Source organism: Taeniopygia guttata, chromosome Z, assembly GCF_048771995.1.
Source record: "Taeniopygia guttata chromosome Z, bTaeGut7.mat, whole genome shotgun sequence".
In the NCBI taxonomy this organism is placed as follows: Eukaryota; Metazoa; Chordata; class Aves; order Passeriformes; family Estrildidae; genus Taeniopygia; species Taeniopygia guttata.
The window spans coordinates 6,317,033-6,343,830 of NC_133063.1; the positions used below are offsets into that span (position 1 = coordinate 6,317,033).

The 26,798-nt window shown below is 35.5% G+C and overlaps 1 protein-coding gene across 1 annotated transcript in view; it reads right to left on the minus strand.

Annotated features, from left to right (window-relative positions):
* ADAMTS19 (ADAM metallopeptidase with thrombospondin type 1 motif 19) overlaps window positions 1-26,798 on the minus strand; it is a 126,618-nt gene that overhangs the window by 20,180 nt on the left and 79,640 nt on the right. The window contains exons 11-20 of the mRNA XM_030258105.4: window positions 23,100-23,201; window positions 20,210-20,340; window positions 18,507-18,676; window positions 15,355-15,482; window positions 14,529-14,649; window positions 12,471-12,551; window positions 6,883-7,040; window positions 6,027-6,180; window positions 3,170-3,305; window positions 607-811 (exon numbers count right to left, since the gene is read on the minus strand). Of these exons, the coding sequence (XP_030113965.4) occupies window positions 607-811; window positions 3,170-3,305; window positions 6,027-6,180; window positions 6,883-7,040; window positions 12,471-12,551; window positions 14,529-14,649; window positions 15,355-15,482; window positions 18,507-18,676; window positions 20,210-20,340; window positions 23,100-23,201 (1,386 nt within the window). The remainder of the gene's footprint in view (window positions 1-606; window positions 812-3,169; window positions 3,306-6,026; window positions 6,181-6,882; window positions 7,041-12,470; window positions 12,552-14,528; window positions 14,650-15,354; window positions 15,483-18,506; window positions 18,677-20,209; window positions 20,341-23,099; window positions 23,202-26,798) is intronic.

The window sequence follows — 26,798 nt, forward strand, 5'->3', positions numbered from 1 at the left end:
GTGTTTATAAAAAAAATTAAATATTTTTAAATAATGATTACATTTTACAGCAGTACTTCAGGGTGCAACATATGTGGAATTGTGTTATTTACAAGCCCATTTTCCTATTGCTGTTGTTTTGGAAAAAGAGCAGACAAGAAAGAGGAAGGGAAGAAGATGTACTTTTTTTGCCAAAGGCTCCCCTCAAAGCCTCTCTGAAACAGGATGGCATCACCCATCTGCTGATCAACATCCCTTGGTACAAAAGTACATCCCAAATGTTTCCACTCTGATCCCAAGGACTTGTAGGTGATAAGTGGTTCCTTAATTCTATTTCCCTCTAGTTACTCACTACTACAGGCAGGACATACTTGATTATACGTGCTTGAGAACTGGCCAGAAGAGACTGTTGCACAACATTAACTAGGCAAAATGCAGTAGCTCTACACAGCTGGTTTTCCTAGCCCTTGAACCCCTTGCCAAAACATTGCAAGAGGACTGTGAAAATCATTAGGCTGAGCTGTGCCACTTGATGCTGAAAAAAAACCCTGATTTCCAAAAAATACCAAGGCACAAATAGCGACTATGGAATATTTGGAGTATATGGAGTATAAATAAATGCAGCACCTCAGACCAGACTCCTGCCTCCCACACCGTCATGCAGTCCTGGCCTTCACAGCGCTGTGCAGAAGCAGGCTTTGGCCCCAGACAATCCCTCTCCCTAGCCCTGATCAGGGTCCCATTCCTGAGCTGCTGTGTGCAGGCTACTTGTCTGTTCTGGGTTCCTTTTCCACATGTCCTTGAGCACGGTGTCCATTCTGTCATCATCCATCTGCAAAGTAACACAGGCAATGTAGTAATATGAAATCAGGAGGGGAAAAATACCATCACATCTTATTCTCCTGTATACTATTCTAAATGTATACACCCAAGACACACTTGCATATTTTCAGCCTCTTTTTACTGTCATTTTGCTAATTGAGTATTTATGAATCTAACATCTATTACATTTCATATAGTATTAATATACATAAAAATTCCTTCCCCAGTCCACGATCCCGATGTTTTCAAAGTACTTTCCTCTAATTATAATCTCAATTAGAAAACTTCCAAAATATACATACATTTTATAGATGACAGATCCCTGATCAGCCTGCTGTTATTCTCTGTATGTCTGTCTATGTCAAGTGCATGCCAAGCATGTAAAGTCCAGCATTCCTTGAAAAATACTCTGTTGCAAGAAAGAATCACTCAAGTGTGAAAGACTCATTGCCCCAGAAAAAGGACACAAGCCCAAAATTCTTCATGTTCTTAAGAGTAAGGCCTTAAGAGGGTGCATGGTTTAAATCACAACAGCAAGGAAGGCTGATGCAGTTTGGCATAGACCACATACCTAGAGAGCAATTGTTCTAGAACATAATTTTCCCCAGATGTTCTGTAGATCCAGATTATGGCCATGTGCCCTTAAAAAATCAAACAGTTCTTCCCCTTATGTTTTGTCTCCTGAAAACACAAGAGTTTTTTGGGAGACTTAGTTTGCAAGGACAGTTTTTTGGAAATTCAGGTTTAATAAATTTTTTTCAACCTTCTGTCATTCATTTGTAGTAAAAAAAAAAAAAAACAAAAAAAAAAACAAACAAACAAAAAAAAAACTTAACTAAGGATTTTTTTGTTATCTGTCCAGATATATAATTTACAAATCATGACCTGTCAAGATGATGAAATAGACTTTACGATATTTCTTCACAGACCAATAGCAAATAAGTATTTATGCAAGTGTATGCTTTGGTAACATTTTGGTTGAAAGATAATAATATTTTGTAATCATCATTTACAGTGTTTAAAAAATTGGATAATTAAATCTTTCTACATTTCTCAGCACAGCATCTCTGCGTATCAATTATCAAAGTTTTGAAATTTTCACTTAATAAGCTGGGAAAAACACAGAATACTGAAAATTGAAGGTAGACAATGCCTCAGAAAAAGATCAGATTAGTCCATTTCTATCCATTAAATGAACAGTGGTGTTAATAAAAAAAAATAAAAGTCTTCTCAAATATGCATATAATGAAGTATAAATAATCCCTCCAAAGGGTAATGCCCTAGTTTGGGGAAGACCAAATGTCAGTGATTTTGTCTTACTTAAAATGTATTATACTTCACATTTTATCAATTTCAGTACGTCATCCTTTCCAAGAAAGCTACATCTTCTAGTTCACTTTACATACTTTCTTCAACAGTATTTGCATTTAATTTATTTTGCATTATTTTGTTTAAAAATGCCATCTACCTGCCCTCCAGATGACTGCAGCAGGCTGATCCTAGCGCTTACTCCTGGGGATGCTAGCCAGCTCTTTCTAGTTGCTTTCCCCTCCCTCGAAAGGCGTGGGCTTGCTCAAACTTGCTTTAAAAGTACACACAATTCTTGAGAACCTCCTTAACACATTATTTTAAGCTGCCAAGTGGCACGGCTCTGAAATGGGCCACTGTGCTGACCTGGTCAGGCAGTGCAAGGAGCAGGCTGCCAGCTCAGCTGCAGGAACACCAGGGGTGATGGGTGGGCTTTGCTTGGCACGGGCTGCACATGGAGCTGCCTCCTCCCTCTTGCACTGTTCAACCACCAGAGTATAGTTCAGCCTATTTGTTGATCCACATACATGGACATTCCTCTCATGGGGTGAGATGAAGGAGAGGAGTGAGGGAGGCTCACTACACTTCAGGTTGCATTAATGTAAAAAGAGTGATTAACAGAGATTTATTTATTTATTTATTTATTTACTATTTGGGGTACTCAGAGTTTATCAAGAGCTTTAGAGACACAAAGCCTTGCATCAAAAACAAAAACAAAAACAAACCCATTAAAACATGTCATTAATTAAGAATATGGGATTAAATCCCATATATGTCTTTCTAGAAACAGCATTTAAATTTCAGTTTTGTAGCACAGATCAGTCTGTGAGAATACTTCTTGAGGAGAGGAATTAACTGCTTTACTGGATAAGAATTTATTCAGGCATGGTGCTTACGGACTCTGAGAAACACTTTCCAGCATTCCTGTTTTCCCTTCATTTTGCATTATACGTTTTGAATGAATGTATTTACTGCCCATTCATTGCGAGAAGCAGTCCACTGCTTTTACATGGCTTTTATATCTAGACATTATAGTTTAATTTAACCAAATCACTATTACCTTGTCTGGCAGGGCTGTTCATTGCACTTGCGGATCTGTGGTTCAGGTTTTGTTAAATATTTGCACTTCTTGTTGTCCACAAGACTGATATTCTTGTTCATAATCTTCGTGCAAGAAACTGTTGTCTTTCTTTCACCTAGGAAAAAAGAGAAGAGGTTTGTGAGGAAACCAAGAATATGCAAATTGTTAAGGACACAGATACAGCTATTTCATATACAGTTTGGCTAAAAGAACTGCAAAAGCAGTGTAAGAAATTCAAAGCTAGCAAGGAATCTGAGAGAAATCCTATGGTTTTTAGGGAACATTGTGAGTTTCTAACCTAGAAACCTCACTAACCATCAAAAGTTTTTCTGCTTTACTCCTGCAACTAGTTAGAGGCCAAACCCTCACTCTTACTGGAATAATTTTCTTTCTCAACCACTGCAACTCCATAATTAAGCAATGCTTGCAGAAAATTACAAATACAGTTGTTAATTACTACATAAAATGAGGAAAGAAACTTTGAATTGTGGCTGGCATTCAGATAAAGGGAATTAGCACATGCATCCTTCACCAGGGAGCCTGCATGATTTCCCATGAGCTAAAGAGGCCAGATCTGACCCTGATCTGCAGGAAAACCATTTAGGAAGCTGGATGCTGCTGCAGAAATAGAGTGCATGTTCTGTACAGAGTCCTTGTCCTGATGGTGGCCTGGAGCCTGGTGTCTTTTGAATATGGAAGCATTAGAAATTAGAATTTAATGTAATACTGGCCACAAGCAGTAACTTGCAATTAGCCTTAATTTTAGAAAACCACAATCTTTGCATTCAGGATTTCAGTTAGAGCCATTTTTTCTTATAGTTACTTTTACTCTGTCTGGAAGTTTTCTGGCAAAGGGGCTGTGTGCAGGAGCAGGGCAAGCTTAAGCATGAACATTCACCAGAGGTGAAAAATGAGCCTGTGGATGGAGCAGTTATGTTATAAATGCATATTATGTGCATGACCACTGCTGACATTTTTACACAGTGCTTGTGTACGTGAGAGCACATGCAACTAATCTATCATATCACAGCGTTTGAAATGTTTGACAATTCTTTCTGCACTTATATATACATCTATGTATTCATATTCTCTCCCACGCAAGGAAAGCTTTCTGCAACACAAGAGGTCACAGACCAGTCACATATACAAACATACACAAAACCACATGGCCTCACCAATAGTTTTATCCTGACACATGCTTTGAGCATTTAAGCAAAACTATTGATAATTGTGTTATTATTTATTCAGATTAATCAAAATATTTATGTTAAATTTAAATCATAAATAGACAGGGTAAAAGCTGCAGTATTCTGATTTCATTACTGCTTGATATTTAAGCCAGAAAGTAAAAGAAAAGTGAGAATAGTTTTGTCTAAACTACGAAAAATCTTTCAGTAGCATTTCAGAATATTTACCTTCTAGGGAACTCTAGGGAATAACTCAGCTATTTAAGACAATAACATAAAATGAAGACCAGTTACAACAGAAAAAAATTATAAACATTAGAGTAAAACATTTAAATATTTATTTAAGCATTAATGTAGAATAATTTACTGACATACTGCATTTTAAGATTTCTGCAGATGATAGAAATATCTGGTGCAATAATAACAGATTGTAGTAGCATTAAAATTGAATACCTTAGGAAACTGCAAAAAGTGTGAATTCGCAAGTAAAATGGGATGCACTATTAAGAATCAGAGGATGCTACTAGCACCATGAACAAAATCCCTTCTAGGGAAGAGCTTTCCTACCAAACCACAAAAAGCATGTTTATGGAAACTACAGCAATCTTTCATGACACCAGGATTTTTCACACAGTCAGAGGAGCTAGAACACTCTGTTCTTTATGCTGATGTTATGAGTAGGAAAAGCATTTCCAGGCTTTCCTATTCAATCACAAGGTGCAGGGCAGTTTTCAGAACTGTTGATCAGAGCAACCACGACCATCAAGGTTGTCAGCATGAAAGACAGGTCAATACAGTGTTTACATACTGACCAATTGCACAAGGTATGAACACATCACTGTACACTGCATTTATTTAAAAAAAGCCTCTGAAGCGTTTTTTTTTTTAAGTGTAAGTTTCATTAAAAATAACATCTAGAAAGCAGTTTGAAAGACTTTTGTTACATCAATACTGTTCATATTCCAATATTTGTTTTCAGAGTCATATTTTGTTCTTCCAAAATCACTTTTTTATTTTCAATAAACTTAGGAAAAATATCACATCAGCATACTAATATCGGCTGTTGTAATATTTGTTCCATATGTTTCTGGATCATCCTCAACTCATGTTACTAACTGTACTTATTTGATCTGAGACTGGGATTCAGCTTTTCTGTGGTTTGAAATGTCTCTTACAGATCATTTATCTTCAGTAGTTCCAAATACAGAGTGGAATGCACTTTCTATTCTTGTTCTAGCTCTTGCACTTGTATTTCTTCTTGGAAACTGTGTCCTGAATTTGCTTTTTAGTCTAGATTTTGTTCCTTCATTACCATCTTTTGGTACTTTTTAGTTTGAATCTTTTCCTAGAGCTATCACAGAATTTTTAATGCAATCAGAAAGCATAAGATTGACATATGTCTACATTGTATGGAAGCATACAAACCACAATGAGGATATTAGTATTAAATATACAACACTGACCATCAGAATTGTAATTATATATAAACACGCAGTGTTTATACATATAGGTGGATATTGCATACAGACATTGCTCTGTGTATATACATGCATATTGTATACATATTCATTTTATATATATATATGTGTGAGTGTATGTGTGTGTGTGTGTGTGTGTGTGTGTGTTAGTACTTTTTTCTTTTATTTTACCTCCTCCACATACAGCATCACAGTCTTCCCAGGTAGAATGTGTCCACATGAAAAGGGGCTCTGGTACTTTAGAGCTCTGATTTTCAGGGAGAGGATCCAGTGGGATTGTGTATTCATAATGTAAACCATAGCTCTGATCGTGGAAGAGCAGCACCTGCAAGATACAAAGAAAGAAATACATAGACACTATGGAAGACAAACTCCAAGCTGCAAGTAGATCTTCTTGAAAAGCACAACAGAATTAACTTGCAGGGCAATGACTATTGCCTTTAAGCCCTCCTAAAGGATTTGCTAGAAGAAATTAATTAGAGTATCCAAATCAAGCCAATGGAAAACATATTTTGCTTTATTAAGAAAATTCCTTTAATTTAAAGGATTTGAATTGTGAAGTACCTCACTATCAGCTCTTCCTTTTTCTTTATGGTGGCTATTAACTTTTCCTCTCCTACACTGAGATGCATCAAAATTCGACATTTTCGCAGAGTACTTGGTGATTGCAATTCTGGAATGGTGATTCTGTGCTGTAGTCAGCCAGAAATTTCAGAAAATCACCTGAAATTAATTTGAATTTCTCTCCTTACTTGGCACATCATCTTTTTATGACATTTGTAGGAATACTGAGACCTTCAATCCTGCCCAAACAACACAAAGATTTGTCTTGGATTTAAATGCAATTTTTTACAAGAAGGCTGACAGTTCTCTCTCCTCACCGCCTCCTTCCCACTTTTGTAGATATATATGTGAACACAAAAGCAGGTATATCTTACATAGATCTCATTTTCTTGAGAAGTCTGAAAAAAATATTAGTTACTATGCTGTATCATAGGAATCAAGTAAAAAAACTGAATTATCATACCAGTAAATGTAAGGGTGATGTTGTGGGACCTTTGGCTGATATTTTCTCCCAGAGACCTCTCCGAACATAATGGACTGTGGTCCCAGCAATATTGAATGTTCCAGAATGCTCTATCTTCCAATCACTATTGATTGACTGTTTTCCAGCATCCCTAAGAGCTGCAAAATACATGAAAAAAGCACAATATAAAAGGTGCCTGTTCAATACTGATTTTATTCTCCTCTCACTTCCTGTTTGGATAATTTAAAAAGTAGGTGAAATTCACCTAACTCAGATTGCAAAGATATTTATGGATCCTACTTTACATGAACTTCAGTTGGTATTTGCTTCAGAAACACCTTCTGTAAGGAATGCCTCGCAAAATCGTGTGTATTTACCATTACTTGAAGTTAACATTGGCATTTTAATGCCTGAAAAGACTGATAGGCTCTAGCGCAACTCTTAATTTGAACACTGAATTACTTTAAGGCAAAAGGAACTATTCTCTGTTCCCAGGGTGGTCATTTCTATAATCCATAAAAGCATGGGAAACACAATTTTCACAAGAGACTCTTCAAGATTTGTGGAACTAAGCTAAAATTTTTTAACAAAAAAATTCTAGTTCAAATTTTTTTCCTCTCTAATAACTACACTTGCCTTTCCTGCACCTTAGAATTTGATAAGACTTTATACAGTTTCAACATGTAATTGTATGCTTCTAATAAATAGGAAAAGCTTGTTCTTTTTCACTGAATAATTTCTCATGCTGATCTAATTTATATTTAAAAATATGATCAAGCCAGGTAAGATATTCCATACACTGAGAACAAAAAATTCTACATGAGTAAAATTTACATTTTATAGAGTAAATTGAATCCATTTTCTGTAGCAAATGGATTTGTAATTTTATTTTATTTTACTTTATTTTATTTTGTTCCAATTTGTTTTGAATAATCATGTGAAGTACCCTTGAAGACGCCTTCTGTACAAGAAATTTTACACATTTGACTTCATTGAAATTGCATGTTTGGCATCAGATTGCTGTAAGAGAACCTCCACTTGTTCCAAATTTTCCCTTTTTAAAGTTGTAAGTTAATGTGAGTCACTCCTGTAATCATGTCCTCTTCTACTCATATTTATACTGTTATGTTTTGTTTCTATGGGAAACAATGGCAACAGGCCTATGGACTGGCAGGAATCCAATTGAGTAAGACACCACTGATGTGTACAACTGTAGCACTGTGTAATAGATGTTAAGACTATAAAATCCATTAACACTGTATAACAGTCTCGTACTAAAAACAACCAGTGATTCTACAAGATTTAAAAAAGGGTATTTTAAGTTTAAGTATCCAACTGTTAATGGTAATTAAGTTCTATTTAGTGTTCAAACTGTTGGGGCTAATCCTCTTAGTGGAGAAATTTAAAAAATACACTCGAACATGCCAAGGTCTAGCCGGGTCATGCTGCTCAGATGGAGCAGCATCCTCTCCCCAGAGAGCAACAGAAATCATTCTGTCTGGTTTTTAAAATGAATGTGTGTGCCACAGCATGCAGACATGTGCAGGAAACTGGAACCCCAGCTCAGAACACAGAAATATGCCAGATCTTGCATCTTCTGCTTTCAGATTCCTCATATGAGTCACTGGTCTTAGACAAAGTCAGAAAGTGTGTCCTCAAGCCTTAAATGTGGACTTGGATTCAGGCAGTGATTCAGGCAGTGCAGCTTCTGTTCTTGACTCTGTCACACCCCATTCTGTAAGCAAGTTCACTGAGTTTTATTCCATGCTGCACATATATTCCTATTCTTCTTAACTTTTGACAGAGGAGTTTGCTCTGTACAAGGTAACCCAAAATAGGAAGAACATTCAGAACAAAAGATACCCTCTCAGGTAATTCAAAAAATACACCTACACTTGGAAAGGCAACCAAAGAAAACCTGGACTGTGAAAGCCTAACCACAACCACAATTTCAGTGCTAAACCGAGGGGACTAATTACATCTGTATCTCTGTACAGCATAAAACAGCCATCATAACAATGGCATTTAATGATGGTGATGAGTGCAATGTGTTTTTTGATTACAGTGCCAGGACTATACACCCATCTAATTTTAACGAGTGTGAGAGGCTACACAGCCAGACAGATACAACAAATCACAAGTCAGCTATTGCATCTCCCATTTTTCAGTGGGGAGCAGCAGTGCTGTGGTTCTGGTCCTCCACTTGGTAAATCAGTACCTACTAATCAATTTTTTTTTAATATGGATGAATCACTCCAATGTATTAACTTCATGAATTTTGTTTTCTGCTTTGTCCAAAATATAGTCATATTTCCAGAAAAGTATCAAAGTAATGCCATTTTGACTGACCCTTATTTTTATATAGAAAATGTAAAAGATATTTGAAATTCAATTCTAAATGAAAGTAGGTTCACTGATATTTTTTGTCAAGGAAGTAATTGTTTCACTTCCATTCAGGTAATTAGGTGTCCTTTCAATCTGCATTAAGAACATAAAGACTTGAGATTTAGGTAATTTTTAAAAACAGCAGGGCTAAGGCTGAGTGATTGCTAGTTGACAGTGCCCTCTTTATTATCCTATCCTCTTCAAAAATGGTGTAATAGTCTTTGTTCTTCAGCCACTGGGGACTTCAGCAGGCTGCCATGATTTTTCAAATATACTTGAGAATTGCTTGATAACTACATTAGCAAGTTCCCTCAGGACCATGAGATGCATCTAATTAGGTCCCATATATTTCTGTATGCTCATGTTCCTTGGGTGGTCTTAAATCTGATCTATGATGGGAGGAACTTCATTGCCTCATTCCCTGCCCTAATGCTGAGGGACTTGAAAGATGTGGAAAAAGTGTTTACTACTGAAGCTGAGGCAAAAAACTGTGAAGCATTGCAGCCTTCTCCACCCCCATAGTCATTAGTTTTTCCTGTCTTATTTTTCAGTGTGAATTGTGGGTGTGTGTACTGTCTTTACTATCCCCTTTCTGACTAAAAACTTGTAGAAACCCTTATTAATCCCCCCACTCCTTGCCAAATTCAGCACTATCTGTGCCCTAATTTTCTTGAATGTATCCCCACATATATGAGCAGCATCCCCATATAGTTCCCAGAATGTATGTCCTTGGTTCCTCTGCCTGTGCATTCCCTTCTTACACTTTAGTTTTACCAGGAGGTCCTTACTCAACCAAGCTATTCTCCTGCCTTCCTTGCCAGATTTCTTATATGTTGGAATAATCAAGAACCCTTGCAATCTAGGAAAAAATATTATCCTTAATTGTTACTGAAAACTATTATCCTAAATCTTTAAAGAGCTGCCAGCTCTGTTTTGCTCTGGTATACCCAAGAGCATTTTCCCAGGTGCTACCATCTATCAATTCCTTAGACAGCTGAAAGGTCACTCTTGTAAAGTCCTGGCTTTAGTTTTCACCTGGCCCATATCCCTAAAAGTCATGAGTTCCAGCAGGGCATGATCATTGCTGCCACCAACTCTCTGAACAGTTCATCTCTGTTGGGAAGAAATCAGCAAGATCTAGGAGCACTGTTACTCTGGTCTATAGTCTTAATTGAGAAATTATCCTCGTTACACTCCAAGAGTCTCCTGGACTGTCCGCAGCTTGGTGTACTGTTTTTCCAGTAGATATCAGGTTACTGCAATTACTGAGCCAGATCAGAGAGGATGAGCATGATGATTCCTGTAGCTGAAGTAAGAGCGCTTCATCAACAGGCTTCGCTTGGTTAGGCAGCCTGTTGTAACCTCCCACAAAGAAGTTTCCTTTGTTGGCCTGGTCTTTAATTTTTACCCCTAGGCTCTCAACCATTTCCTGAGGTCCTCTACAAAGGAAAGTTTTAGACTAAACAGAAATAGTCTTGGCCTGCATTGACTAATTTCAAGTACAGAACCAAGTATGATGCCACATAAAATTAGCATAAAGAACTGTAAAATAAAAAAACAATCAGAAACATGAAAGAATTTAATCTGTTTTACCTTTCACATTTTAACCACAGTATTGTGAAGAATCTTGTTTCTAAGATTAAAGACTTAAGCTCTCACCCCAAAATTTTCATTATGCTATGCCTAGTCAAAAACTATTCCTTTGCAATTCAAATTCTGATGCTTTCAAAATAACCTGTAAATGAAGAAAGTTTAAATACCATGCGCTAGTAACAAAAAAAAGTGCAACAACAAAGGTTTTAATTCAAGATATGGCAACAGACCTGTTACTGGGTGCCCAAAAAGGCTTTAAAAAATAAAAAAATAAGGTATAAGGCTCAACAAAAGATATTGCATGAAAATATTGGCAGATTCTCATTCAGATATAAACCAGTAAAATTAATGAAAACAAAATTAAAGTAACAAACAACTAGGAGTTAATTTGCAACTTTCACAAATGAGCATCATGACTGACATTACTTCATGGGTATAAAAACAATTTCATTCTTTTTGCCTTTTGTGGGGTAAGGATTAAATCAATTCACTACTTACGAAGAAGGAATAAATTTCCCTAAACAAAATGCCAGCATTTATTTATTTATTTATTTTTACATTATTAATAAAATAGAAAATAATAGTATTTCTATTCTCTGCACATGTCAATAGAAAGACAAACTTCAGTTATTGTTTTAACTCTACTACATATCCATGTCTGCAGTTCATTGGGGAACAATTAAATATTCCAGATCTCTAATCCTCCTGGGAAGGTGCAGGCCTCAAGGCAAACCAGCAGTCACCCACTGATAACCTAAACCATTATAATTAAGATTCTCTATATTCAACAATCTCTCACTTGAAGCACTGAGAATACTCAAACACTTCTTAAAATGTAAATATTTCTCATGAATGTAACTAAGAACAGTGACCAAACCAGGAAATTTTTCAGTGTCCCAATTCTCATACTATGTTAAGAGAGAGAAATAGTATTTCTTATACTATCTCTCTCTCTTAAATTTAAGCACTGCACAAAACAATACCAATTATGAAATTTCATATATTTGCTTAATCCCTGTAACAATAATGATAACAAAGTGTATTCTCTTACACAACTTCTTTAGACGTCATTAAAAGATAAACTATTTTTTAAATCAATGAAAGACAATTTCAGTTAAATGGAAAAACTAAAAGAAAAATATCACTGTGATGAAGTTTGCCTATTAGAAGATTCAGACAATTCAAAATAGTGCAAAGAAATACTTTTCTGGTTTTTCAGGCTAATTTTAGAACTTACGTTTGACTTTGTTAGTGAGCTGCTACATGATGCCCAGTGTCTTCTTGTTTTCTGAGTACAAATTATTCTATGCACAAAATTCTTTTCAGTAGCTTTAATGTACTTTCCATATGAAAAATTAAAAATGTGCAAGTATACACAGACATTTTTTTACATAATCTAAATACACCGCTTGTTATATTCCCTAAAAATCATGAGACAAAAATCCAAAAGAAGACCTATATGAAAAATAGTTCTGTAATAATTTGCTGAGTTCCTTCACAGATCTATTTTTCTAATCAAAGCTTTCTTCAATTACAAAGGCATATTTAACTTGCACTTTTCAGTGTTGAGCAGATCAGGACATTAACACTAAAATACATATAATATTTACCTAAATAACTGTGAGCTGGTTTTTCTTCCACAACTTTGATTCTCCTTGCTCCTGCAGGTATCACCAAAGCTTCCACATAACCTAAACATGAGACCAGATGTCCCAAGTTAAGTAGAAAACCAGAAAAGCACAGAAAACTACATCTTGTATGATTTCTCATTTGTTCTCCCCTATTTTGCTTTTTAAGTGTAGCAGGTTATAATTTACATAGCAATATTTTGAAGATTCTTGCAAAACTGAAGAAAAGCTATGGAATTGTGCATTATACATAACAGATATACAATGCTACATAATAAAAAGGGTATGGCACAGTAAAACATAACAATAAATAGAGAGGATTGGAGATGGGGGCTGGAGCAGGTGAAGTTATTTCTGGCTAAGTAGTTCAGTGTCATCATGACCACCAGATGACTGTAAAATAATTCCAACTTCACTCAGCATGTAAAGACAAATGGTATGACACTAAAATATAAGCATCCTCTTGCTTTTAGCTTCTTTTATGTATCTTTTGCTCCTCTCCTTCTTAATTTAACACACTCAAACCCTGTTATGATAGGCTTTGGTTTTGAAATCTACGTATTTGCTTCAAATTGAGATTGTATCTTGATAGTGGGACTAAGAGTGGGACTAAGAGAGGATGTTGAACAATTTGCTTTGAGTAAAACACAGTGAAAAGGAAACAAAGGTGGAAACCACTGTACAGGCAGGAACGTCATTAATAAAAAACCTCGTATTTTAGATTATCCAGGTAAACTTCCCAAAGGGAAAAAATAGACTCATCTTTTATTATGTGTAGGTATGTGATATTCTACAACAAAATACTTAGCATTTACAATACTTTCTCAATAACCCTGAAATGTGAAAATTAAAGCAGCATCTTTCATTTCTGTAAGAGCTAATAATGCTTTCTAAATTTTGTTTACAGCTTCTTGAGAAGCAAAACAACTTACAAAAGTGTTAATATGGCAATGCCACAATATTGAAGATTGACACAGCCCCCCAAAAAAGCTTGGAAGTGTGTGGATATTCACATTAGCAATTGAAGAGAGCTGACATAATATGATTTTATTAGCAGGAAACTTCTTTGCTGTTTTTTATATCTTGTAGTCCTCCAGACTCACCTGGGGTTGGGGATCCTTGATTTGCCTTACGTTCTGCCTGAGAGGGCCAGGTATAAACATTTGAAGACTATGCCTTTCTCCTCTTGCCTAAAGTACTATACTTCAGTCTAAAATCCACTGAAGACCTTAATTTTTCAAAAATATGCTGTCTGCATCTAATTACAGTATTTTTGATGCTATTTACTTGCCATCTCTAAATTCTACACATTTTCTACTCAGGAAACTGAAAGTGTAATGGGCAAACAAATGCTGATATTTGGTCAAATGCTGTTTCAACAAAAATACTTGTATACATGGTGCAATATGCACATTATTAGGATTTCAATTCTCTGCTCTGTCAACATTATTGTTCTGGAGCCAGTAAGCTATTCCCATTCACAGGACAGATCACAGCATCATTTGGATATCTGATGTTTATTTTGCATTAGAAAATTGATCGGCTTGTTGTGATATGCTATTATTAGAATAAAATAATGAGTAATAAAGAGATATTAGACCTCTTCATGCATTTAGCATTATGATTTTTCATTGCCCGGCTTAGTCTGACAGCATTACTCTAGATAAAAAATCATAATTTGGATATTTATTTTGAGGAACACTAAATAAAGTTAAACACTAAAAGAATTTACAACACTTTATTTGCTAAAAACATAAATCTAATTTCTCATACCCCTTAAAAATCAGTCTCTCCTATGAAATAGAATGTATCCTAACGTAAGATAGTGCCTTCATTTTGCAATTGAAATAATGTGAAAAAACTTCGCAATGAATTTGAAAATACTTCTGCATTCTTATCCTCAATGTCTTATCATCTTTAAAAAGCTGTATCTAAAGTTCTTATGAGGATCTGCATATAACTTTTCAGATTTCCCAATGCTCCAAGTAATCAAAAAACCACTTGTTTCTTTAATATTTGAAATAAATAAAAAGACATTACCTGCTCCTCTGGTATGGTTAAAATCACCTTTAATAACTTTGCATGACTTTCCATTACCATTGCATATACCACAATGATCTTCACGAGCCAGAGATCCTAATATACCATCACAGCCAAATTTCTGTGAGAGAAGAAAATAAAAGCTGTTGAGACACAGACCACGTTTTTCATAAATTTGCTATTAGTATCAGGTACCTCACCCTTCCTCAAGATGCCTAGCCAGCATGACCCAGCCCTGCTGAGAATGAGGGTTGCACTAGCTCATGGCAGAGACCTGTCCCATAGAAAACTCCCCTGTGACTTAATGTAAAATGCTGCATTCATTCTTCCTATGTGGTTGGCTAAGTCTACCAGCTGCTCTCCAAGAGAAACACAGCTGCAGTCTTATCTCCTGGTGGGACCTGTGGCACATCAAACCCACTGTGCAACACACACCCCACAGGTCTTCCCACTAAGAGAACGCAATGTGCCTCTCCTGCTTTCTACTCAAAATATGGACAGTTCTTTGCTATGCCTACAATGGTAAAGTGCCATTAATGTCAGCCTAAGGGCCTTTTCTGAATAGGGCATAAGCAGCTCTAGAAAATGTAAATATAGATTATACCCATTTTTTGCTAAAAAGCATTCAGTTTAACACAAGTTTACTCAAGCATCTCCACATTACTGTTAGACACATTTCTATGAATTAATATCAGGGGTAGTTTGACAACAGCAATAAAGTCAACATCTATGGGCCTGATATGAAATGAAAACATTTTAAAGTCTTAACATATATGTATGCTCGGTGTGTACCTGTATATCCAGGTACAAAACAAGTAACTCATACCTGGCATCTACCATCTGCACAGACATCTAGCCCATGCTGGCCACAGGACGTCCCATCCATCACCTTTTCTGTCAGAAGAACAGGTTGATCCTTTCCAGCCGGTGAACAGAATAAAGCACACGGCTTTTCTGTAGCAGCAATGGACAGAAAAATGTGCATTATTGGGAAAAGGGAACTTTAGAAATACAGAATTATCATCAACACTCTTGTTAAAACTGATACTTGTTTGTGTGTAGCATGCAGCTACATTAGTGTAAGAAGTTATCTTAGATACAGGGAAAACGAAAAAGATTTTGATCCATTTCTTAACTGTTTCAAAAACTTGAGGTTTTTTTTCATCCTCGAGCATGCTGTTGCTATAAACTTGGCCTACGCAGTACGCATGTCATGCTCATTGTTACAATTAAGAATATACACATTACAGCTGTTGGAATATTTTGGTTGTAATCTATACTTTCATTCTCCTGTATTTCTGGCAGATTATAAATACTGGTTAAAACATAAACTTAACACTTTCCAGACTTCCTAACTTTGCAGGTCAAGGAGAAAAAAAATGAAACAACTGATACACCCTGGGAAGAAAAATATGTGAATTTACAAAGTTAACATTAAGAAAACAACAACAAACCACCCACCTCCCCCGCCCCAAAAAAAAAAAAACAAAAAAAAAAAACCACCACACAAAACCCCTGGAAATATTCCTGACTTTTGTATAAAGTTCAAGAAATTTTCCAATAAATTTCTAAAATATTCTGTAAATAATTTCTGATTATGAAAGAGCATAAAAATGTAGTTATATCCTATGTATCAATGTATTCTTAAAGGCCACATCATAAACAATGAAGTTCGTTTCACCACTGTGAAAATAACAGCAAATAAAAGAAACTAAATCTCTTCTCAGGAGTCAACTACGTACAGAATGACGGGATTTTTTCATATCTTTGTTAGCAAATATACTGACTCAGAACTTCTTCCTAAATCTGTTGCAGATTTTTAAATGAATAAAAGATCAACCCTGAACCAGAAACTGATTTCACTTGGACACAATCTATGCCACTCTGACTTTATACTGACTTCTAGATTCCTGGATTGCATTTTTATTAGTAAATTAAACAGTTCCAGGAAACATTCAGGGGCACTGGAATTCTACTGTCTATACAGCTGAACTGTAAAACAGTCTATGCCACATTTTTTTGCATTTGCTAACTAGCACCAGCTCAGTCTAGACTGGAAATTGCCATCTGCAAAGGACTTTTTCAAAAAAGCAGTTTTAGCATGCAAAGAAGAAGAAAAGTACAGACAGAGGAGTTTTGTGCCAGGTGACTTACACAACACAAAGTGGTCTGGGCACATTTAAATTACTAAAATTGACAGAGCCTCAGGGTATCACTAGAGGACTGGTATAAACAGATGTGATCTCTTCTGCCAGCATGTGAAGCTAGTCAGACACAAGCCATCTCCAGCTAAAAAGCAGCCTGAGTTTATGCCCTCTGCATTCCAGTTATCCTCCTTAAACAGTAACCTCAAAGTTCCCTGGGGGCTTTAGACAGGTATGATTATTTTTTTAAAGAATACAAGATTGATGACCTAAACATTATTTTAAAAGCACTGAACTCAAAGAGACAGCAACTAAACAATCCCAGACAATTTCAACAGACTACAGGAGATCACATACAGCAGCTGTTTTGGACATGGTGCACAGTTAGTGTTAAGTAAGAGAGCAAACAATTAAGGATTTGAGAATAATGTATACTGGGATACTGGCATTCTCTGGCTGGTCCACTTTTGTTTTTCCTGAGGGACATCTCAAGATAAGAGGATCACTCAGAACAAAATTATATCTGTACTCATTAAGATAGCACTGGAGATTGTCAAGATTTTTTCATTTGAAGGAAATATTATTCAAAGCCAAACTTAAACATTTAAATCCTTTAGGATACAAATGTTACATTCCTGTGCTAAAACGAATTTAGTAAAACAAAACAAAACTAATGTACTTGATAAGTACATTTGTAACAGTTGGAGAGAATTCTTTTTACAATTAAATGAGCTAACACACAGCCTCATGAAAATAGCATCAAAAGTTTTCCTTTGGCACCTTGAGAAAAGGCTTAGAAGAAAAGAATATCACCTTCTTAAGTTAGGCATATGTTATAATGCATTGATAGCAAAACCAGTCTTCAATGCTTTCTAATGTTTTCTGATAAATTGTTTCAAGAGTAAAAACAATTTACAGTAATGAACTCCTTAAAATTTGGTAACACATGCTGACAGTACTCCTGTGTCATTCTCAGGTTTTCTTTATTACAGCTTACTATGACTTTGTGAAGTTCTCAAGTCAACTGTTTTCATAATTGATGTGTTTTTGTTGTACTTTTTTTCTTTGTTTGCTTCTAATTTAAATAAATTAAACCACGAGAATTTACAGAAAATTCAGTGGGGTGGAAATTACTGTTCACTTTTCTAGCAAGAAGGAATTTGTTTTCTAGTCACTGATGCTTTACACCAACATTATTGTTGCAGATAATGTAATTCTGGTCTTACTATACTCCCACTTGACCATTTTCCTAATGGTCTAGTATGTAAGCAAGTTTTTTGCATGGAAGCATGCATACAATATGCCAGGACTTTGTATGCCATAGGTATTAGGATTTATAGAAATCTTACCTAACTTCAGAGTATACATTATCTACACATTGCTGCCAATTCAAACACTGATATGTGAAATACACCAAATTTTGAGCTAGAAGTTTTCTCCTTCCTCAAAAACAAAGGCTCACAACATCTGCACCATCTCTTTGGCTTTGTAGGTAAAAAATATAACTGATATAGGCATGTTTAATGGTGGAGCATTACTCCAGAAAGCTGTATTTCTGAGTCACTTCATACTATAATTCTGATTAAAAAGGAAAAAGCTGACTGGATTTTCATTCAAATGTAGTTATTACCTACTAGGAAGGACAAATAGGAATAAAGGACAAAATATGCTAGACCATATCTTATCTATGAAATTAAAATAACTTACCAAAAATATAGGGTTTGAGGTTTGTTTGTTTTAGTTCTAACTACATCTTTCTTGATTAACAACAATATCAACAAGATATAAGCCATATATACAGATTATGAGAACAAGGGAGATGGTTTATACTTACCATCATCAATGACAGCTTGCCACTGGTGCACATGCTTCTGATATGAAGATCTGACACTGAAAGCTTGGCACTGCCAGTCCCTAAAGGCAGGCACACCAGCAGGACAAGAAGGATTTTCACATACCCTATGCTGCATTGTGGGCCCATGACACTGTCCTTCAAGGCCTGAACTAGAAAAGATGGCATAAATACAACCCTTTACTGTTGGCAATATTTTCTCAAACTTACAGTATAATTTACGTATGCTAGACACAAATTTAAAATAGCAGGCTTTTTTGTTGATACTTAGCATTCAGAAATCACCCATGAAAAATTAAGTCACAGAACAAAACATGTTTGCCTTCTCTTTTTACTGGTTGCATTACATATAAGGAGTGGTGGGTGCTAAGCCATAATTTACACTTAGTCCCAAGAAAGCACTAGGACTAGTAGGAGTTCAGTCAGGAGAGACTCAGGTGCAGTTTTGATATAATTGAGATTTTCCTCTATCTGGGCTGAGCCAAAGGGCCTGCTGAAAGGCAGCAACACCTGCACATTTTCTACCTTTCCTTTTTCTAGACGTGGGGTATTACAGAGTTTAGACAAATGCTTTGTTTCTCTTTGGTCACTCCATTTGTGCTTGCAGGTGCTAATGAACAAATGCAAGAGAAGAGAGAACTGCAGAAATTGGAGCTCATTATTTGGAACTTTGCCTGGAAAAATGAATCAATAAGCATGAAATTAAGACATGCATAAATTCTAGAAATAGCTTTAAGGTATACAGCTGAAAGTGGTGTTTAGATGGCATGAATTATGAAAGAATTCTGCATATCAAAATTTCTGTTAAACCCCCATGCTTTTGTATAGCCATATACAACTTTTCCTCAAAATTCTTTATGCAAATAAACATTTTTAAAACCCTCTGCCTATTTTACACTAGCAACTGCTAAATAGTCAACCACAATTCGTAATTTCCCCCCTTGTATTATTGTTTTTTTAAAACCATTGACTCGGGTCTTATCCACTCTGGATTAGTTTCCCCTATACTTGTCATTACTCCACTCTGTTCCCACTCCTATGCCTATATTTTCTTTTCTTTTTCACTTGGTGTATAAATGACAAAAAAACCCCAAATTGGTAATGAGTAATTAAAAGGAAAACACCTTTTAACTGCTCACTGAGATATAGTGAAACAAATTTCATTCACGTGAAAAGTAAAAGCCTTTATCCCCAAAGGCAGAATGTTTTCATTTTCACAAGATAGGTAATCTAAATTCTATTTTTGGACAGTCTATCCAAATGTCTGAGAAACTGGTAGAAAGATCTCCTTGTCAAACTTTCAGTTCCTTGGTTATCCAGATGAGAAGCAGAAGTCAATCTTCTCTAGTTGAAAAATTTAAACACTAGAATTACACACTAACAATCTGCAAGTCATAAATTTTAAATTTAAGATTCTGTTGCTTCTTCAGGTTAAGCTTAAGAAGAAAGTCTTATTCTTCTATTAATATTATCTAGGGTCTTTACAGAAGCAGAAAAAAATGAAAAAATAGTGTTGCCATGCAATAAAATACCTGAAATACCTATTCTTCTAAGTGTTTTTCAGTATTCATAAAGTATTAATTGCTTAGATAATGGCCAACTGTATCTTCACGGAGTCCTGTGCTGATGTAAATTTTGTTCAGAAATTCTGATGAACAGCAATGGAAACCTGAACTCATTTTTACCCAGGGCATTTGCGTTGTCGGCTGCTGATTCCAGTGTTGCAAGTACGGCTACAAGTGCTCCACGCGCTCCACTCGCCCTCCGAATGCTCCGAGAAAGAGGTCCGATTGATGCAGTCCCCAGCCTTGCACCACTAGGTAAAAATTCACCTCTTAGGTAAATAAATCAAGGCATATGCAAAACAATTCACTTCTCCGTGAGCACACAGGAAGCACAACATAAACATCTGGGTCAATACATCGTTTTCATATCAGTCAGATATATATTTTTGCCTAGCCCTCTAGCTTTTTTTAATCTACCTTGGAAATGCAACAGCCAAAGACCTTTCAGTGGCCAAGGAGCAGGTTCAGCTCTTGTCTGCAACTGCAAAAGTAGGTTCATTTCCAATGAAGGATATCTGCTCCATTGGAGATACCCACACTTTGCTGTCTCCAATTTAGACCAGGCATTGCTTAAGAAAGCATTTTAGGGTCCAGTCCAAACCTACCGTAGGGATCATTGTCCAGCTGAACTGTGCAGATGATTACAGCACAGTGTCCAGGGCTGTTCTCAGGACTTGCTTGGTTCAGCATGACAGTTCCCACCAGCAGGAACTTCACTGTCCCTCAATATCCAGAGACAATTTCAATAGAAAAATACATTACAAGTAATAGAGAAAATGAGATTTTATTCACCACTTGTATTCAAAGATAAAATGGAAGCTTCAAAAAGCTGGTGTTGAGAAAGTCCAGAGAATTTCTGGCATTTATTAAAATAGGAATAATAAATTCAATGATGTTGCATGCATATATCATTTGCCAGGAAAACTGCAAATTCTCACTCAAAAACTATCCAATCACTATTGTTATGCCTTGTAACCTATGTTTATATCTTGTAGAAATCATCATAAACTGCAGAAATTAGTGCTTTATAAAACTATACCAACTTAATATATTTCCTATGTATTAGGAAGCAGAGATATTTTCCAGCCTTAGAAATCTCAATGATTCTATGATTTATTAATTACATGATTCAATAATTCAGTGATTCAGTAATTACAAAGTAGACAATGGTCATTTAATGCCACTAACGTCAGCAATTTAACTCATATATTTTTACCTTCTGAACTCTTGGTGAATCACTGTTACCAAAGGATAACAGACTTCACAAACAAGTCTTGTATTAATAGCAAATAAAAGGTGTCACTAATGCAGTCGATAGATACTTCTGGATAGATACTTCTGCTTCTTTTAGAACACACTTCTGTACCTTTTAATGTCTGTGCTAAATCCTTATCTGTAACCTTTTCACCTACAGTTTGAAACTGGTCTTTACTGATCAACTGATGTTAATTTTCTCTCTTTAACCATCACATTACAATAAAGGCATAATTATTCCACTTTTAAAAGTGTTCATGTAGGAGTGCTCCATCTTTATATTACATTTACAACTAGAAAATATAAATTTTGTAATGCTCTTGGATGTTTCAAACCAGAAATGCTCATATACATTTGAAGTTATTGCTTCAGAAAAAAATACAGATTTTTCTATTGAAATAGCATCTGCCCTCTGTTCAGCCTAAGGGATTTTTTTAAATTCTTGATTTAAACCCCATCCAAATAGGGTTGCTATGCAAATGACATTTCCATCACTTCCTAAGATCCTAAGAGGAGCACAAGACAACAGTACTTATCTCCACAATACCAATTAAAAAGCCCCAAAGCCAGTGATTCGTGTAACCTAAACCTCATCCTGGACAGATAATAAAGCAAACAAGAAGAATAATTATTTCTTATCCCCAGTGATGTTTTGGTGATGTATGCTTAGTTTTCTACTGCTATACATAAATAAGTTATCTCTGTACCTGGCCCAATGAGCCATTTTAATTACAATCAGTAATTGTGTGTAATCATTGTAAGATGTTTTCTTATTCCATTGCATGGGCAGGCCAGTCTCAATGTAAAAGTTGTGATATCAAAAAAAACGAATGTCTCTTACTTTCCAGGTATTGACTTCAGACAGTATCAACTACAAACTTTATCAGAATTAAGATATTGAAGCAATTGTCATTTTTTTAAAGATATGAACAGAAATACAATATGGTTTTCCTTTAGCATGTTATTAGCATATTATGTGAACATTTTATATTAATGGATTGATTTGATTTTAGGAGAATGATGAAAGTCCTGGTGAATGTAGTATGACTCAAAGAGTAAATCACTCTTGTGGGAAATGGCTGTCCGCACAATATCTTGAAAATCCCAAGACATATCTTTCTCTGATTTCTGTTTGAGGCTATTTATATTCATTTACAGATATATACAAAGAGTACAAATAATTTTAACTGGAAAGCTCTTGAAGGATAATTTATCTGTCTGATTGGGTGATCATTTAATTTGTCTCTTATGACTTGCTTTAAATGGGATTTGTCACTCTTTTACATGCATGGGATTACACTCTTTTACATCATATTTCTCGATAAAACTTTTCCTGAAAGGTTTTAATAACAATCTGTATCAGTTCCTTCAAAGAGACTATTTCTAAATCTTAAATCATAGCTGACAACTCTGTATCTTTGAAAGCTTAAGTTCCTATCTACAGTTGGAAGAGCAACAATTGCATTTGATTCATAAATATGACACAAAACGCAAAGAATTTGAAATAAAACAGTGCAAATATTAAAACAACTGTCTCTTTGGCTAACCTTTTTTTTAATTCACTGGTTTTAGGAAAATGTTCTTTTTTCTTATCTATATTATAAAATATACATAACACATTCAATTGTATGTAGCTTATTTTTATGATAATTGAGGTAAATAGGAACTTCAAAGAACAGAAAATACCTATTCAGTTTGTTTCCTTAAATGTTAGATGTTTGGTATAATTGATACTGCTTTTCCACCAGAGGCATACCTTTCCAGTGTCACAGTCTGTTCCATCCATTGGTGGATCCAGTTTAGTTTTGCATTCCTTCTCACTTTCCACCTTACACCACAACCCAGTGCAAATGACATGCTGAAAACCAAACAAAGAATAAGCACAAAATCTATCTTATGCAAAATTACTTTCTGCATGCAGTCCACTAATGTTGTCTAAATTTACAAGTTTGATGGTACTGAAATGCATTTTAAAACATATTAAACATGCAAAAAACCCAGGTAGGCAGAGTCTGCTTAGACTTTTATAAATTGTACTTCTGTAGGACTTCCAGATCCCTCCTTTTTTGTGCTACCCCAATGACTGCTGCTGTCATGCTCTTTAATAATTCATAATTCCTCTAGAATTCATTTATTACTCTAGAAAAGAAAATTCCAAAAGCCATCATATTTGATCTCCACAAAGAAGACACAAAGTTACCTGACAAATGAAATATTTTTGCCGGAAAGAAGAGGAGGGAGATGACAGGGGTGCAAGTCAGCAATGAATTTTAGAGATGGAAAGAAAAGCCCTCTGAAGTATCAGAACAAAAGAATTTTTACTTTACTCAAAAGAAAGCCAAGCCTTGCAGGATGCTGGCTCACATTTCTCAGATTTCCCTGGCAACTTTCCCTATTTTTTTCTCTGAAAAGTCTTCCTCCTCCCATGGTTTTCAGTCAGGATTACATTCTTCCTGCTGTCTGTTCCCCCTTAACAATAAACCATGTGGAAGTGAAGAGAGGACACATGGGGCTGAACTGTGGCTTGAATATTACTGCATATGCACAGTGATCCTCCACCATGTAAATTGCCCAAAGAGTGGCAAGAAGGATCAGGAGAGGGGGAGGCATCGCAAGCAGGATAAAAGATAAAGAACAGCTGGGTTCTTTAAACCAGGCCTGCCAGAAGACCTGATTTTTCTGAGTGAAAAGATTTGTTATATTGGTACACCCAGTAAGAGTCTCTGTGCCTTTTACAATATGCATGAAAAACTTGTCATAAATCTTATATGCTACCTCAAAAAAAGACTAAAAGCAGACAAAACACAATTCAACAAAAGATTGTGTTTGAAACAAGGAACAGGGCGGTTCCATCGGGAGTCTTGCATGTAAAAATGTCTGTAACATCAGTTATCAAAAAAAGAAAAAACATCAAAAACTGTAGAGGTCTGAAGCATTGTACAGAAACAAGAGACAGGATGGCAGCAGTCAGGCTCATTTCTGATTCATCCTGTAACAGTTTTTTGCTGAAGCTCAGCTATCACACAACAACCAGCTTATGTCTATCTCTGAAAAACAGCTACAGAAGTTCTATCCTGCTCCTGGGTAATTCTAGCAAGCATTTTTCAAGTAACAAACTCTCATTTCTGTTCCTGTTTATTATTTTTTAAACAATGAAAATGATGACAATAGTAGATGAGGCAGATTATCATGTTCATGACAAAGTAGGAAATCAAAGACATACTGTTGGTAGCACTCAACAAAATCATATGTTAATTGTCCTAATTAATTTTTTTCATATCTTTAAATCCTCATTTATGAGTGAATATAATGGTAGAAAAGTTACCTAGATTTATCAAGGTTTTAAAAAAATACAGGCAAATTTTCTCCTGTGTCATCACAGTTTTAAGTATATTATCCATATTTTTTTTCCTTAAATGCTTAGAGATCAAAGGCTCATATGCTTAATTTCACTTGTATATGATTGCAGAATGGCTTACAACAAACAGTTCTTTACAAATCTAGAAATAATTCTTCTAAATATAGAGAGGCATTAAGTCAGATTTACAGTGTTTTGGGTATTTTAGGTACCTAAACACAGAGACATACTTCAGACATGTAAACTAAATCAAGAAAATCAAATCAACACCCTTTGCTTGCTAAGGTACACTTTATACATCTTTCTATAAATACATATAAATACATATTTCTATATGTATATTTATAAATATATGTCTACATTTAATTTTTAATACATATTTCTATAAATACTTGTATACCACCCCCCTTCAAACCATGACCTAACTTCCCCAGATAGAAATTACTTTGGGCTTTAAGTGAACTATATCCTAAAAACATTCACTTCACCAACTGCTAAAATAAGTACCCAATATTAAGAGATTTTAATATTCCTCAAACCCAAGAAAAAGGAGGTACACAATTATTAAAATTGGTGGTTTACTTGCAAGATGTTTTTTTTCCCTGGGTTTTTCTTTCCATAAATAGATTCTTTAGTTACTTTCAGACTTTATTTCTGTTGCAGGGGTATGAGATATGGAGATTACTGTCAGCATCTAAGTTTTGACATTTAAAGATTTCTGTATAAGGCCAGGGAAGGACCATAACACATAATAAGGGTTTTTCATTGGCAACCTGCAATGAAGAAGATCCAGACTGACTTGAAAGTAAACAGAAATCTGGAGGAGAGTGTGAATTTTACAGTTACTCCAAAATCAGGGCACGGACTTCTACATCAGGATTTTACTCCTCTAAAAAGAAACTTCCTTCAGTCAAAATACAGATAGCTAAGGTAACATTCACAGAGGTTTACCAGTTACCTATGATAAGTATAGTTCAACAGCCATCACAGATTTCAAGATGAGCCATGGGAAGGAATAGACACTGGAGATTAAAAACTTATAATTGTGACATTAGCTTACTCACAATTTGTAAAATTTCTTTGTGTCTACCCTAGAAAACAAAGTATTGCCAAGCACACACAAAGGACTTCTTTTTTGAAAGAATGTGTCAGTCATGAGTTTTTAATAGCAAAAGCTTGTAAAACAGAACATGTAAATCACAATGCATTACTGGAGAGGTCACTCCAGTTTTGGAGTTTTGCAGGGGTTTTGTGTCTGTTTCTGTCTATTTAATTAAATTAGTGAGGCAGATCTAGTGAGGCAGGAATCAGAAGAGTAAATTTCCAATCATGTAAGCATACAGAAAGAAAGTTCAGTTGAAAGGGATGATCAGAGACAAAAAGGGAATTTTGGAATAGTATTTGTGCAAAGTCAAGTTTGTTTAAAATGTGGTGGTTGAGACAAGGACAGATATTTCACCAGGACTGTAGCATTTCCATTACTTTTCTCCTTTCCATTGTGATCCTTCCCTGAAATGCCTTAAAAATCACCATGAAATATAACCGGTCTCCTACTTCTTTGCAAAGATCACAGCTGTGTTATGACAAGAACTGTTTTAGTGGAACTGACCAGATAGCATTCACATCCTGGACTTTAATCTTAAAAGCCAGTATTTAATAGTTCAACAATTGCATTAAATTGTCAAGTTTTACAATCCTGTTTAATCATCAAGAACTACTTCTGGGCCATGATCTCACTATCTGTTATGTGAAACAATGTTATGATCTAATTGATTCTTGCATGAGACATCATGGGCATAAAAGCAAACTTGGCTCCCTTACAAGGTAAGCATGTAGACACAGTATAAATCTTGAACCTGGAGATCCACTCATTCTTTTCTAGGGTCTAAAAACTTTACCTAGGATATGAAAAAAAAAATGTCTTTGAAATGAAGATGAAAAGGAAAAAATAAAGTCACCATTTATGACAGGGGAGTAGAACGGCTTCAGTTAGGAAAATGCAGGAGTAGGACCACAATGGTTCCTTCAGTTCTTTGCTTCATTCATTAAATTGAATTATAAAGAGGAATTCTTGATAGCAAGATTCTGCATCAGTAG